The 17,078-nt window shown below is 41.9% G+C and overlaps 1 protein-coding gene across 1 annotated transcript in view; it reads right to left on the minus strand.

Moving 5' to 3' along the window:
• The window catches only part of fto (FTO alpha-ketoglutarate dependent dioxygenase), a 172,364-nt gene that overhangs the window by 137,241 nt on the left and 18,045 nt on the right, over positions 1-17,078 (minus strand). Inside the window, exons 2-3 of the mRNA XM_012881966.3 lie at positions 3,782-3,859; positions 2,614-3,619 (exon numbers count right to left, since the gene is read on the minus strand). Of these exons, the coding sequence (XP_012737420.2) occupies positions 2,614-3,619; positions 3,782-3,859 (1,084 nt within the window). The remainder of the gene's footprint in view (positions 1-2,613; positions 3,620-3,781; positions 3,860-17,078) is intronic.

Here is a 17,078-nt window from a genome sequence, read left to right on the forward strand (position 1 = left end):
GCTAAAAAATAAAAAATAAAAAATAAAACACTGGTGCTCAGTAATTTTAGCATTTTTCTTTTGAACTCAAGGCTCCTAGAGTCTAGAATAAAAGCTAAAAGGCACAGAATCTAAGCTACTTGAGATCCAGTGTGAAGTTTACAAATGTAATCAAGATTTTAAGGGGGCCATGTCATCTACTGTTGTTGGTCCACTGTCTATTCACAACTTCAGAATGAGTGCATTCATTCTTCACGCTTCCGATAACAAGCTTGGCGGAGATTTTGCATTTCTCAGCAGCACCTGTCACCTGTTCACACAGCCAAAAGGTACCAATGCCCATCTTTAATGACCATGGCACCGCTGCGCTTGTGATTGAGAAACGCCATTTGAAGCAAACCCCACACAGAATCTAAGGGGTGTTGTCAAGATAAAGAGGGCAGACCAACAGTGCAGGGGAGATTGAAGGCTGCTCTTAAAGATACCTGGGCTTCCTCAACACCTCAACACAACCCTAGGCTGATTGCCTCCATGTCACATTGATGCAGAAATTCATGCACATACCTTCAAAGGGCTAACATGTCTGCACTAAAAATAACTTTTGAGTACTTTTTATATCTCTGAGAAACAATGTGTATGCTTTTCATTAGATATAGGCCACAACCATCACTATAACATCACTTTGTGTGCAATAAATCTATAAAAGTACATGTTAAAAAAAATTATGTTGTGAAGAAGTAAAACATTTCTGTCGCTCATTTCAGATATTGAAACTCATCTATTAAACAGATTCATTACACAGAGAGTGAAATATTACAAGCCAATATCTCTTCACATTTTAATGATTGATAAGATAAGAAATACCTTTATTGTCCCACAATGAGGACATTTGCATGTGACCCTGCTTAAAGCTTAAATGCTTAAAGAAAATTGTAATATTTTAAGCAGAAATGTGAGGATTCTTAACAGTATGTTAAATTTTATAAACTTAAGACTTGGTTGGGTCTCCTTTTGCATGAAATACTGCATAAACATCAGCAGAAGGAGGTATGGAGTGCTCTAAAATGTCCTCGTGGGTGCCTGTGTTGACTGGACTTCAGAAAACGCAGTGGACCAACACGGGCAGACGACATGGCATGCCAAACCATCAGAAACTTCCCACTGGACTTCAGGCCATGTGGATTATGTGCCTCTTCTCTCTCCTCTTGACTCTTCATTCAGTTCAATTTAAAAACATTTCATGAATCGCAAAGGGAAATTGTTGCAACTCATTTTAAGGCTGTTTCACACGGCAGGCCTTTTAGCCCGATTTCCTTCTGACAGGCCCTGTTCTCGGGGTGGCTCTTAACATAATCTTGAGAGATATTCCTGTCGTGTGTGGTGTGTTAAGAGGGATTTGGTCCACTCGGTAGAACCAAGATTCCCCAAGATTTCCTGTCTGATATCTGAAAGATCCTGGGTGAAATGTCTGTGGTGTGTTGTGCTCGCCGTCTGACCGGAAACCACACACTGTACGAGCTAACCTGTTAAACCCACGATTTTGTTACCGTTACACGTGGTGTCTCTCAGGCTTTGAATGTCGGCCGGCTATTTTAAAATCCTGCCATGTGGACCAGCCCTTATACAGGTTTCTTCAAAGAGTTGTTACAGATGCTGGTGCCTCTGAGCAGGAAGGATCTCCTGTAGCAGTCCGCATCACAGCGAATCTCAACAAGCCTCTGACTGACGACAATCTGTTGTCTTATGACAGTCCGATGTAGATGATGTTCATGGTTTATCATAATGTTCTTCATTATATAAAGGATCCTTCGTTGCGCAATCATCTCCGGAGCTTGCAGAAAAATCCCTAGAACAGAGTCAGCCTTGCTTATCAGCTTGTTGAACTTATTTTAGCTCACTGGCTTTGATGCTGCTACAACAGCACATTATGGCAGAAGAGATTGTGTTCTCCACAACAGACTAGTATGACATTTTTAACCCATGTGTAGGATTTGTTGGTGCGTAATGGCTCTCGCTACGCTGACTTTAGCACCTAATCCTGAATTAACTTTGCCCAACAATCTTCTTAAGAAGGCAGTTATCCATGTCGCTGGTGCACGTTTTCCTACCACATTTTTTCCTTTCACTTAACTTTCTATGAATATGCCAGTTTATTTGGCAATAAGCTTCTTTGGCTGCCCCTCCTTGTGGGGGGAGGGGGGGGGTGTTAATGAATGTCTTCTGAACAGCTCTCAGGTCAGCAGACTTCCCTATGAATGTGTAGCCTGATGACCCAGCCCTGAGACCATTTATAGGCTCAGGAAACCTTTGCAGGTCTTTTGAGTTTGAATTAGCTGATGAACCATGAGTTTTCTATTTTTAACTTTCTCGCAATATTATTTTATTTAATTAATTTAATAATCAGAGACACTGAACTTTGGCTTTTCATTTTTCATTAGCTATAGTCATCAGCATTACAAAAAATAAAGGCTTGAAATAATCCACTCTATGCAGTTTCCCTTTCTGAAATGATTGACAAGAAATATTGAACTTTTTCAAGATATTCTAATTTTATTTTAGATGTACCCCTACCTGAATTGATTCACTGGAACAAAATAATGAATTATTTCAAATGGCATTCTACTTTAACCTTACCTTTTTCGTCATGGCAACTATAGTTGTATACAGCCACTGGCGAATGAGTGATCAGGTTCTCGTCATGGTGCCACCCTACTGCCATTTTCCCCATGCCGTAATAGGGTTCTTCTTTGAGCTGGCTCATTTGTGCCGGGTCCATGTAGTTCAGTAAGGTGACGTTGAACTTGACTGGGCCTGTGCACACCGGTGGGGGACTGGGCTGAGAACAGCCTAGACCACCTGCGTGTTCCTCTTTGTCCTGAATGTGGTAATCTGACAGACTGTGCTTAAGTTGAGCTACAGGCTTCTCCTGGGCCTCTAGTCCCACAGGCCCAGTCTTTGTCCCACTGAAGGCCTCCGTCGTCCAGCCGGGGCATTTTCCTACACCGTGCTCAGAAACTCCCGCAACACTAGTTTCACCCGGTTTGACCTGGGACGACTCCCCCTCCTCAGTCTCCCAACCCCCCTCTTGCTTTGACCCAGAGCATCCTTCTTCTTCGATGTCCCACTCCTCGCTGTGCTTGGATTCGGTGTCCCCCTCCTCACTTTGCCTGGACCCTGAGTCCCCTCCTTCGCTATTCTTGGAGTCATCGCTGTGTTTAGACTCCGTCTCGCCCTCTTCGACAAGCTTGGCTTCTCCTTCGGCCTTCGTACATTGCGACAACCGGTCTCCCTCCTTCAGTTGAGAGACGTCAGAACAGAGGAATGTGTTAAGCTCCCACAATGCTTTGCAAGCGTCCCTCAAATCGGGATCGCAGCAGTTCTGTCTTTTGACCTCAGCGTCCTCGCTGTGCCAGGGGATGGCAAAGAGCCGCGTCTCCAGATAGCGGTAGGTGTGGCCCGGCTCACCCAGCAGCGCTCGCGACACGGCTGTGAACACATCTCGATCGCGGACCCGAACCAGGTCCTTCAGGAGACAGCCCTTCCTTCTCAGCGTGAGGAGGGCCGCCTGAACCCGGCTGTGGAGCTCAGCAGGAAGGGAACATGATTTCCTCAACGCCAAGCCGGAGTAACTGGAATCCCACTAAAAGACAATGTCCATTTGTGTTAAAAAAAAGAAATAAAATTAACCATGAGAAAAAGAGACAGAGGCATTGTCAAATCTATATTACTGTACAATTATTTATAAACTATTTGTATCACAGTTCAAGCATGCTAGCACCATGTAGAAACAGGACCAACTCACCAGCTGCTGAAAACCTCGATCTGAAGGTCCCAGAAAAGGGATCTTCTGGTCTCCCAACTCCTGTATTAGCCTGCGCCTCTGTGAAAAACAGATCATTAAAAGAAACGGTTTATTTATTCTGACCGCAATGAGACATGTCTCAATAATGAGAAATGTTGTCTCATTCAATGAGACAACATTTCATAACTTTAACGTTTGTCAAAGCATTCTTTAAGGAAACACTTTAACTAAAGTGCAAGTAACAATAACACAAATATCTGACAAATCCTAAAAAAAACTATTTTCATGTATCTGCACTCATTTTTCATATATATCATCCTCCACATGTATTAGTGTCATCCCTGGTAGGTTTCAGAAAAATCTAAATAAATTGTTTAAAAAAATTAGGAAAAAAATTAAATCACTTCATTTATACAGAGAAGGGGGAGAAAAATCCAATATATATATATATATATATATATATATATATATATATATATATATATATATATATATATATATATATATATATATATATATATATATATATTTTTTTTTTATTTTTTTTTTTTTTTTTACAAAACCACAGTTACTGGCACTTGTAACAATTCCTGTTTATAAAACAAACATGCCAGTTTTTTCTTAATTATGCTTACTTTGTGAGACAGTTTGTCAAAGAACCTTTCACAAAGTGATTAATTCATATGATATGACAAAAGGTAACTCTGTCGTTCATTACAGTGGGAAGCACAAGAAAGCAGGACGTTAAAGTAAGACAGACCTGAGTTTATCTTCTCAAGTCAGTAAATGGCTTAAAAAAAAAGCTACTGGACTAAACTGTCAAAACTGTCAAAGTTTAGCCTGCCATCATGTGCAGAGAAGGATGGTGAGGGAAGTAAAAAAATAAAATAAATCAAAGATGACTATTACAGAACTGCAGAAAACAGTGACAACCTATGGCCACCAAGTGACCATACCAACTAAAAACTATCTACATCCCATCTGGATATGTGGCAGGCCTGCCAGGAAGAGGCCTGGCCTTTCATCATAAACATAACAACATAGGAGATTAAAAACCACTGGTCCTTTAACTGGAACCATGCACTTCGTCAGATGATGCTAAAATGTAGCTTTTTGGCAAAAAAACACTCCATTTGAGTCTGCTGTGAAACAAAGGATGAATATTTGAAGAAAAAAAAACACCCTGTGCCCTCTGTTTATTCTGGTGGATTAATATTGTTGCTGTGAGATTGTTTCTAAGACCCTTAGAAACTGTTGAGAACCCACAACATCAGAAGCTGAGGTCTTTTTTTTTTAAATAAAAGGTCTGGTGGCCTCTATTAAAGAACTAAAGCTGGGTCATCGTCGGTTCTTTCTGTCGGACAATGATCCAAAGCATCTGACCACATCAACACAGAAATGGTTAAACAGACGCAAAAGTCCCCCTGCTTCTATGGCCATGCCTGGATCTAAACCCTGTAGGGAACCCTCTAGAGTGAGCCGAAGAGAAGAGGGAATGAGCGAGAACCACACTGCAAAAACGAATCTAAAGACAAGTAAAATGTTCTTAAAGTTAGTGTATTTATGCTTGATTTGAGCCGGTAAATAAGATTATCTGCTAATAGAATGAGTATGTTGACCCCTAAAATAAGATAATTAGATATCAGATAAGATAAGATAAGATAAGATAGGCTTTATTGATCTCACAATGGAGAAATTCACTTGCCACATCGGTTCATACAAGAAGGTGCAGAGTAGGAAAGGTGCATTCAGTTATATACAGTGAATCTTTATATATACAATGGATCAAAAAGGATACAAAAAAAATAAGATGATGCACTTGAAATAAGATGATGGAGATGAGTTGTTCCTATTTTAAGTGCAGAAATTGTATTCCATTGACAAATAATCTTATTTACCTGCTCACATCAAGGACAAATACACTCATTTCAAGAAAATTTAACTTATTTTTAGTTCCGTTTTTGCAGTGCAACGGTTCTGGATGAACCGTTGCACTTTTTTTCAGATTTCAAAAAAAGGATTGTGACAAAATGCCTCTCCAACCAAGTGCAAATGCTATAACTGAAGAGAGATTAATGTCCTATTGGTAAAACAAGGTTCTATAAAGACTTAAAGAAACATTAAACTGTAGCCAAATTAAATGTTGGATAATTTTTTTCACAGCGAGATTACGCACGTAAAATATTAACTCGTTTGCTTTTACACATCTTTGCCACTGGGGTTAGTAACTATCAATGCACACCTCCAACAAAAAACGCAAACGGTTGGGGCAAAACCCGTTGAAGGGGCTGCATTCCAGTATGACCCGAAAATCAAACTGCATCCGGCACAAGCCACTGCGGGCCCAAAGAATAACTCTCTGCTTTTCTTCGCCTCTCACAGGAGGAGGATACATGTGCGCAGCAGCACTGCATCTATCTGTGCGCACATGCGGCCAATCACTCTCCACAGGTGCACCCGTCCTCTCCACGACGTTCCTCTGCAGCAGGGAGGTGAAATGTCCCCGGCGCGCCGCTGGCTTTTTATGTCTTCAAAGACCAACGCCGTGCTCTTCAACAACCAAAACATTTGTAACAGTTTAACAGGGGGGAAAAAAGGCAGCGCGTATATTTTAGCGACATTCACAGCATGCGTCCCAACATTGCGCCTTCGCTAATAATGCCAAAGACCTCATGTGGCACGCCGCGGGGGGAATACGGCAGACAGCTGCCAAAATATTCCCCGACTTTTAAGAGTGAAATAAAATGTCGCGCTCGTAAACGTTACGGTGCAGTTATAAAAAGTTGTGTGTCCCGACCCGAGGGAGGGAGGGATCAGAAACAGGGCAAGTGGGGAAGGATTGGCCGTTAAAAAGACAAGAAGGGGGAGAAAAAGAGATGCTCCCAATAACCGAGGCCAAAGAAATGGGAGGCCATCTGGTTAAGGGCGGTTTGCCGAATTCACCTTCAGGGCTGAATCTTCACCTTAGGCTAAACAACACAACACCTGCTGGAAGTTTTTCTTAAAGCATGCATGAGAGCATCCAGGCCTTCCAACCTATTCTGGAACAAACAAAAACAGACCTGCAAACAGTTGGAACCTAAAAAAAAAAAAAAAAACACACACACACAAAACAACATGCACTATTCATGACCAGGCTGCATTCAAAGACTTTTGGAAGAAATTGACAACCTGACACGCATTCATTGGTGTCAAAGTATAACCCATGACAGAAGCCGAAGATATCAAGGGGAGATTTCTGGCCTACTGTTGTGTGTATATGTATGTGTGTGTGTGTGTGTGTGTGTGTGTGTACATGTTATTATCTGCGTTCGCAGCCATGCGTTTGGTCAAACCCATACATTTGCCGTTCGCATGCTATTTAATGTATTTATAAGAAATGTGCCGCTAGTCGGCTTCATCTTTTGTTGAGAAAATAGGGGCTCCTATAGACGCACGCCCACATTTATGAGTTCTCTAAATAATGCACTGCTGGGGTTGTGAGCGTGATGCCTGAGCCTGAAACGCGCACAACCGCAGCCGTCACAAACATGTCAAATACATCGGCCCACTACGAAATTCCACAGAAAAAAAGCCCAAAGACAGGAAGTTACCGGAGCCCTCTGAGGCAGATGGACTCTCACAGCGTTAGAGCTGCTGTGTCTGTCTTCCTGCCTGTATGTCTGATACTGATTCTGAAAGAGGGGGGGGGGAGCCACCAGGTGCGAAAAAAAAGGTCTCCGTTTCAACTCGGACCCAAGAAACAAGATTACCAATTTCTATAATACTGTAACGCGGGTGCTTCGTGGGAGCAGTGCAAACTGTCTGTGCTAAGTGATATATCTGATGCTTTTTTTTTTTTTTCCTTTTTAATCTCTCCCTTCCTTGATGGGATTATTCCCTCAGCCGGACTGTTTATCACGGAAAAACATATTAGGTAGAATAGAACTCAATTGGTTTGCTTTGATCTTGGCCTATAAAAGATATCATACTGTGTACCATATATTTAATAATTTCATTTATTTCACATCTGTGACACTCCGGTGGACACTTTCTTCAAAGTGATCCTCACAAAGTAGATTTATGTCCGGCGCTTAGCGTCAATAGCTCAAAATAGCCAGATAACTCCACAGCTGCAGGGATAAAAACACCTTCAGTGTGACTTTTGTCTGCCTTGTAGGGGCCACAGGGATAAGAAAAAGAAATCTGTTTGGTACAAATACTAAGACCAATTCCTGACTATTCTTGAATTATTGTGATTTGGAGAATGCATCATGAAGCACGGATAAAGCAATTATGTTTTACCCTTTCCTACCACTCCGAGGTCCAGCCATTTAATTCCTGTCTTCTACAAAAGGTTACAAGTGGAGCCAACAAAAAGGGAAACGTTTTTTTGTTGTTGTTGTTGTTTTTTGCAAAATGCAATAAAAATGGCATTCATTTTCTGCCGTTTTTCCAGTGTTGCTCACATTTGTTGGAACTATAGTAAAAAAAAAAAGTGCCTTAAAAATAAATGCATCTCTTTTAAAGCAACAAATCACATTAAAATTGTAGAGAAAGTGAAAACTATCACTTGAGCAAATTTATTCAGCGAGAACCATCTGAGGAAATTATTGTTTGTATCAAAATTAGTGGTGACACAATCGCTTGCCACCCTGAACAATTCCTTTGAAAAAATCTCTAACTGAAGCATTTTCCAGGTAACACAGAGGGAGCATCTGGCCGCTAGGCTGGAAGAGGATCCATATTTATGTTGCCACGAAGTGAGCAGCGTTGTATGGGAGGTAAAAATAATAAATAAATAAATCACCCCACTTCCCAGTACTGGGGGCCTTGGCGTTCTCCTGCTCTTTGTTAAAGCACTGCCATAAAAAGTGGCTTCTTGGGGTCACAAAGTCTCCATCAGAACAATTAGATGTCATCTACAAGCTAAGCAGCTGTTTTGAAGGGAAGCAAGTAAAATATGATTTTCAGTCCTACCATGACAAACGTAATCACTTAGGAATTCACTAAACACTGTTTGGACTTAAGACGAACCATGTGCTTTGATCAGATGAGACTAAGACCCGGATCTTCAACAGCCCTGAGTGAGTTTAGCCCGAAACAACACGGAATAGCACCTTTTGCCTATTGTAAAGTACGGTGGAGGATGTGTTATGCCGTGGGCCTAAATCTCATCCAAAGGCTCTGTAAACGTTTAGACGCTAAAGAAAAATCTTTTGGACTTCATTTAAATGAAATGGTTCATTATTGGGTAATCTAGCAGGATAATGATCCACAGACATAAACCCAAATAATTCAAATGATATAAAAAAAAACTTGCGCAGTGAGCGGAAGAGAAAGGAGCATAAGAGAGAGTCGGGAGATGGAGTCATGAAACGAGAGTTTGTGCAAAGAGGAGTGAGCAAAGATCCTCTCTGAATTAATAGCGGGGGTAAGAAAAATTTTTTCCACCGGTGTTCCCGTTAAAAACATTTACAACCCAGGATTGATAAATAAATGCTCTCAACTTTCACTGTCCTGTTATGCTACTGCAGTAAATAGACAATTACTTTGAGGCTTTTTTAAACCATGCGTGCCAATTAATGTTGCCAGAACTGTACATCATAGTTTTTGATTTGTCCAAAGCTGCACAAAAAATAATAAAAATGCCATTGTTTGCTGATATGTCTTGTAAGCTAGACAAGTGACTATGTAGCCCATTGCAACTCCGGTAAAAAAAAACAATTTGTCTGTTATTGTGGAAATAATCAGGTACAATTTATGGACTATAAGCTTCAGGGAAAAGGCATCATATTACAAGACAAATATTCTTATGAATATATGTTTGGATGAGGAGCTCAGAGGGCACTCAAAATTTGAGGGTCAGACTGCTAAATAGAAATCCCTAAAATGTCCTAATAATGCCACTATAAACTGTATCAATATCCAACTCAGACTTTTAGAGCAACGTTGTCAGCATCCTGCTCTCTGACCTCCAACCAAAGGAGGGCAGCAGCCTCATCAATGCACACGTTTTTTGCCCCGCCTACAGGCAGAAACCTCTGAATCTAAACAAGCCTCCCACGGTACAGGTATGACGGCGCCATGAGAGATGGCTGTGCAACGGAGCGCTCGCTGGGATTTGTTAGACACCGGTTTCAGATGTGATCACTTGGTAGAAAAAGGGATGGAGAGTCATCAGCTTTGACAAGTTGGCTGTAAAATGTCAAATTCAAAAAGACAGGCTGCCTGTGAGCATCAAAGCAGCTTCCTCCTCGGTCCATTTGGCAACAGGTCGAAGAATGTAGGATCTTCATGTGAAGCAACACGGAGGCCACAGATGAGCAGGGTGTGCCTGTTCCCTAGGAACTTCTGTGTCTGTATATGTGATAAAGACAAAACCTGAAAAAAGACCCGCATTAAGCTTCAAAAGAACAAAATTTAACTTTCCCACATGTTGCTACGTTTCAACCACAACCCTAAATGTATTTATTGGGGTTTTGTGAAATATTTGGGATTTGTTGTGGAAAGAAGACATTTTTTTTCTTTTTTACATAAAATATCTAAAAGGATTAAGTGAATTTCTATTTGGCGCGCAATATGCCAATAAAACTAATCCAGAACAACCAACTTCTTAAGTGACCAGATGATGAAATAGAGTTAACTGGTGATTAGTTTAGTCTCAGAAAAAATACATCAGTGAACAGAAAGAGTAAGACACTGGCCGTCCACATGAACAGACCGTCCAGGCAGGGAGAGAATAAACCAGAAGCAGCCAAGAGGCCAATGGTCACTCTGGGGCAGCTGTAGAAAGCTACAGCTCAGGTGGGAAAATCTCTTGACAAGACAGCAAGTTATGGTGTGGAGCACAAGTTTGCCCTTTCTGGACAAGTGAGAAAAAATAAGCTATCGTAGGAAGAAAACAGAGAAAAGATGTCTCATTTACTGTTTTGACACATGGTGGTGGTCTCATCATGAGGGGGGAATGATTTTCTACGGGAAATCTGGATGTAGCTAAACAGGTGGCAATCAGGTGGGGTTTCACCCTCTAGCAAGAGAAGAGCCCTAAAATTACACACAAGCTACATTAGATGAATGTATTTTTATGTATTAGATTGGCCTAGTCAAAGTCTAGGCCTAAGTCTAGTTCCAGGGTTTAGCCTGGACTATAAAGCAGATGCCAACAGATATTCACCATCCAATCCGACCGAGCATGAGCTGTTTTGCAAAAAAATACAGGGTGGAAAATTTAAATTAGATTTGTAAGGCTGGTAAGTGACATACTGCAGAAGGCCTGCAGCTTTAAGTGAAGTGAAAGGTGATTCTACAAAGCTTTTTCTCAGGGATACTGAATACGAATGCATGCAAAGCTTTTCATACGTTTCTTTGTGAAGTGGAAGGAAAATGATATTTTTTTTTTTTTTTTACAATTAGACAAAGCTTTTTCTCTCCTATCACATAAAAATCCTAATTAAACACATCATAGTTTGAGGTTGTTACAAAACAAAATGCGAAAAGGTTTAAGGGGTATGAATACTTTTCAAAGACACTTAAATAAACTTGAACTTAAATTGACTCATTTAATGCGTGCCTCTTCAAAGCAAAATAGTAAGAGCTAACAGAAGGAATATGGCGACCCAGAGAGATGGCTAACAGGGCAGACCGGTAAATGGATGACTGGGATGTGTGGGAGCCGACCTCAGAGTGGGGGGGCGTTGGTAATGTGTAACCCCTTGGCTTTATACCTTTGCTCAGAAGCAGAAACTGAATACGAATCGGGACGGTGGCAGCCAAAGGTCAGTCAGCAGGATGTTGCCGGAAATATCTTTAAAAAAAAAGTTTGTTGTCAGCAACTTTGTTGTTAAAATGTAAATTTTGGGAGACCGTGTTGTTTTGTCTTGCAATGCATTTACAGATTCTATTCGGCATGTACCCCCTAGCTTACATGTGCAGGGAATGTTTTATGCAAGGCACCCCATTCAAGCTTGTGCATATAAAATATGTTGGGTGTTATGCACAGCTTATCCTTTTCTCAGAAACACAGCAGAAACTATAAAAGGCTTTGGTAGTATGCTGAACTCATGAGATCCAGTCGCTAATCGTTTTCTTGATCCGATGCCAACTTCTGATTAGCAACAAACAAGGGAAAAAGATAAATACCCCCAGAACTAAGAGTAGCTCTACTAAGAAGCACTGCAGACTTCTTCTTTTTTTTCCAAATCAGACAGCATTCTTTATATATTGACAGATCTGTTCAGCATGTGTTCAGAGGGGGGGTGCCCAGGTGGGCTGAAGGATGACAAATGGCAGACAGGCAGGCTCCAGTCTGCTAATTGCTGTTGGAGGCTGAAGTCTGCGTCGCTGATTTCACCTCGCGACAGGGCGGCGGGAGACACGATCATCAATACCGGACCACTTCCATCCATCAACCGGAACAGGAGAGCAGTCGTTTAAAAAGAAGACGCTGGGCAGACCTTTCACGTCCTGTTTGTAACACTGATCTGGTCACATTACAGAACAAAGTGGTGGTGGTGTGTGGGGGGCACTGCCAGCCTGTTAATTAGGTCTACACGCTTGCAACGTGACCTAATGTCACGTTGGTCTGTCCGTCACACCTGCAGCGTAATGTACTGTACCGCACACAGAAGCAGATATATGTACAAATTATGAGCTTGTGGGTCGTACATCATCTTTTGAGGGGGATTTCTGTTGAAACGCCTGCAAAACGTTGCACAAGACAATTCTGGTCCACAAGACTGCTTCACTTTAGATAGGAAATTGAGAAATGGGAAAGCACAAACAATAAAACAAGATATAATCCCAAACTACATCAGTTTGACTTAATAACAGTCATAACAACATCTGAAACTCGTTATCATTACAGTTATCATGATAATTTAAATCTAAAAAGAACAAAAATACACAGTTTACACCTACGCCCTCAAGTAATCATTAACTAAAACCTAATAATAGTATGTAATGTGATGTATTTTCAGGGGTAGAATAAGGTAGATTTAAGCACACCAGGCTTAATATCTATTGTCTGATTCTTATTTTGATTTGCAGTGTCAGTTATGTCCATTGTTTAAAACAATGGACATAATATACACACATACATATATAGACACACATACATAGATATAGAGAGAGAGAGAGAGAGAGAGAGATATAGAGAGAGAGAGAGAGAGATAGATATAGAACACACACAGATATATAGAGAGATATATAGAGAGACACACACACACATATATAGATATATATAGATATATATATATATATACATATAGACACACACACATATACACACACACACACACATATACATATATATATATATATATATACATATATATATATATATATATATATATATATATATATATATATATATATATATATATATATATATATATTATAATAAAACAATTACTTAAAATAATTACATTCTTATTGTTCTTCCTTCCCATTTGAAGGTGGCAGACCTGCTAAGGTATTGTTTATACTCAACATCCACCGCTCTACTTTTCTATGGCTGTGCTACCACAAATGTCTTGCCCTATTCAGCTTTGCGTTTACTCTTATTTTAAAACTGCTCATGTTTTTTTTTTCTTTGTTTTTTTTTTTTTTTTGGGGTGGGGGGTTACTACTAAATCTGACAGCTGGAGAGTGTGTGGTGAGAGGGAAGGAAGCTTCAGGCCTCGTCTGTTTTTTTTTTTTGGCTTTCCATCGCTCTCGATGCACCTGCCAAACTTACAGAGGAACCCAGGTTTCCAGATCAATCATTCAAAAGTATTTACAAATGCATAAAGCCAGACTCAGACAGGTTGGCACATGGCCACTCGCTTTAAGTGCTTTTCAATGTGTCTGTGGTGTCAACATCTATTTCACACTTATCTACACCTCAAAGGGGGGAAAAGATGCTTCTTTGACCTTTAGCAAGTGTCAAATCTGGAGAGAAGAAAAGAGGCAAAGGAAAGAGGGAAAGGAAAGGGATTTAAGAGATCTGTTGATGCACGCCATACCCAGCCTTTTTTTCTTTTTTTTATTATTTATCCGGGAGAGATTGACTGAGCATGTTCTTTATCAGAAACATACGAGCCGCCTTAAAGTATTTCACACAAAGAAAGCTGCGCTAGATCTGAGGAGTTCCTGTGAACAATAAAACAATCCTTCCACGTGACTCATGCTGGTGAAAAACCTTGTTTGAACGGCTTATTTAATTTTCTAGCCTCCCCGGGATCCAAAGCAGTAGCATTCCTCTCCAAAGAGAAGTATATAAAAAAAACAAAAAAAACCTGAATGAACCTTTTGGCCAGGACGGCTAATACCCATTTTGCCCTAATTGTTAGTTTGCGGCCAGGCCATAATGTTTCCATTAAGATCGTGTCGATCGAGAAAAGCTTTTTAGTTTTCACCTTCAAATTACAACTTGCTTGAGGTCAGCTGTTTTTTTTTTTCCCCCCGCCGGAAAGGCCTGTTTTAATGCAGATACAGTCCTTTGATATTCAGGCTGAGTCCGGTTCAGTCAGGGAGACGAGCGAGAGGAACGAGGGACGAAGGAGGGGAGGGGCGGAAGAGGCGAGCGTGTGATTGAAATACTGTGATTAGCGGTGTTCAGCCGAGCACCGGGGCCACTGAGTTGTTCTAACGGGGTTGTCGCATCTCGAGGTGCAGTCAAGGAGAAGTCAGTGCTTTAGAGAGCTCCCTTGATTTCTCCATTTCCACCTCCCTCCCCCTCTTTCACTCTCGCCATCCAGCCACACTTTCCCTTCCCCTGCAAAAAAAAAAAAAAAAAAAATCAATATGGCTGTGCAAAGTGCAGCCTGGCCCATGGGGAGGGTGAGCTAACTGTAAGGGCTGGATGCTGGGCTTACAACGAGGACAAGATGCGTCCTCGAGGCCTGTCCCACAGGCAGTGTCAAGGACGGACCAGAGGTCCTGACGACCAAGGCCACCAGACTACCCCTTTCCCCTCTGCATCTCGCCTACTTTTAGGGTTTTTTTCTGCTAACTCGGCCAGGCGGGGCTCAGCGAGGCAGAAAAAGATCAATAACCAGGTGGAGCGTTTAGAATCCCCTGCTCCAGAGGCTGACGCCACGCTCTTCAGAGTCCGTCGGACCCGCACGCGGCTCGGGGAGGCGGCTGGGTGTGCGGCAGTCAGACCTGGTTATTGTAAGCTTTGTGATTTGTGACAGTAAACAATTCAATAGCACTTAGCGGTACACAGTGTCTGAGGGGTGTAAGGCCAGGCTCTTCACACTCGCTGCCATTGTCTCAACATGTCACAGATCAGTGGGATTCAGGCAGGTCAAGCAGCTACGGAGCCCAGAAACATCTCGGCACTGGGTCTCACTCCGAGGCAGCGCCGGAGGTGTTACTACGGCCGCCCCGCCGCCAGCGACGGAACAGAAACGTCGGGAAAAACACGTGCTCCCGTTGTCAACAGCAGCGCTCCTCATTTCCATACAGTAGGCTCAACGACGAAGGAGCTCGCGCATAATGCGGAAGAAGTGAGCAGGGAGGATTTCAGTCCCGCCGCACGTCTCCGTGAATGAGTGACTGATCACGGTGAAAGTGGCTTGTGCCTCTAATCCGGTACCACTGTTAGACGGTGCAAAGACCCGGCTCTGCGTACGGCTGCATGGCCTGATCAAACCCATCTAGTGACAAGCAACCACTTCAAATGACGGTGATTTCCAAGCTCTCTGTGTCCTTCCAGCTCCGTATTCGATCATGTTTTTGACACTGCCGAGCCTGGCATTTCATCCGGGATAAAGAGCGACGCTCGAGACGACCCGAAATGGTTGGGAGTCAAGGGTAAAACGAGGGGCTAAGACGCGGGAGCTGCGCCTTAATCGGTCGACAGCTGTGACAATTATCGTGTGGTTTATTGTCCCCTTTTGCTAAAATAAGATTTGATACATGTTTGACAGAACAATTTAAAGATAAAATACATTTTTTTATCCATTTTTAGAAGGGAAAATGTCAGTGAACCACATAAAACCGATCTGTTTCAGTTTTCCAAGAACAGGCCTTCTACCCTGACTACCAACTTTTCCAAAATCATATGTCGTGTTTCTTTATTTATTTATTTTTTACCAAAATAAGTAGGATCATCTCTTGAATGATCTCTTGCCCTATTTATTGAACCCACATTTTATGCATTTGTTTGGTCTGAGCTTTAATCCTAAGCCACTAGAGAAACATATGGCTCAAAACAGATGTGGACCGCACATCTAGGACAGGTCTAATCCCATCTCATGTAGTCTTTGACCCAGATAAACCGGCATTATGATGCGACTTCAGATTAATATTAAATTATGGGCCGAATATCATATGCGTCTGTTTACGTAACACCCAGGCCGTCTTCCCCGAAATCCAGAAGCAGACAAGTTTGTTGTAATGGCGTTAGTAAGATCCAGAAGTGTAGCAGATGGCACTTGTCTTGCTTGGAGAGCTACCTTATTTATTTTTCTCTCACTCATTCGGAACAAAGGCAAATATTCTACCAGGAACTGAACAGCTTAATCCTTTTTCACACTTCACAGTAGCCAGAACGGTGACAGATTAACATCCTCGAGGTCCAGAACCCAGTCATTTGAAAATGTAATTGCAGATGTCACACCGCATGCATGCATTTAGTTTGGGAGTTAATATTAAAGCTCAAAAAAAAAAAAAAAAACCTGTCACAAGAAAGGAAGGATGTGGGCAGGTTGGGCCAGGGCCAAGTCACGAAAGCTCGTGTTTGCTCTGTTTGAAGGAGTTGCAAGCTGTCGCTACCGCTCACTGGGCGCCAAAGTTACTGTTCACTTCTGCTAATTATTGCAGCCAATCCGCGGGGTTAACGGGGCGGAGCCTGGCCAGACCATGTTACGCGGCATTTAACAGCTGGCTGGAATGGAGGTGAACGCATTACACGCTGCCCCTCATCCAATAAAAATAAAACATCCTGACATCTGAGGTGTACTTAGCATGGAGGAGAGGGAGGAAGTGAAGATAGCAACAAAGAGGGAGGAAGAAGAGGACAGTGAGGTGAAGTGGGGGGGGGGGGGGGGGAGGCACCTGATAGTGTGATGTCCAAGTGCCACCTAGTGACAGCTCTCCAGCTTTTCTGATCAGGTACCGCAGAATAAAGGGTGAGGCATTTAATATCACAGGTGTGTGTCAACAAATCAGAAATATCAGAGTATTAATGTATAGGTTTATCTGCAGGTTAAATGCATCTGGCAATGATATTGTCACTTGCTGACACCACACGTAGTGGAATCCGATACCAATCTAAGTTGTGGAGACACTGGTATTCCTGCCTTCTTAAAGCACCTATCTAATTGATAAT

The sequence above is a fragment of the Fundulus heteroclitus genome, chromosome 4 (assembly GCF_011125445.2).
Source record: "Fundulus heteroclitus isolate FHET01 chromosome 4, MU-UCD_Fhet_4.1, whole genome shotgun sequence".
NCBI lineage: Eukaryota > Metazoa > Chordata > Actinopteri > Cyprinodontiformes > Fundulidae > Fundulus > Fundulus heteroclitus.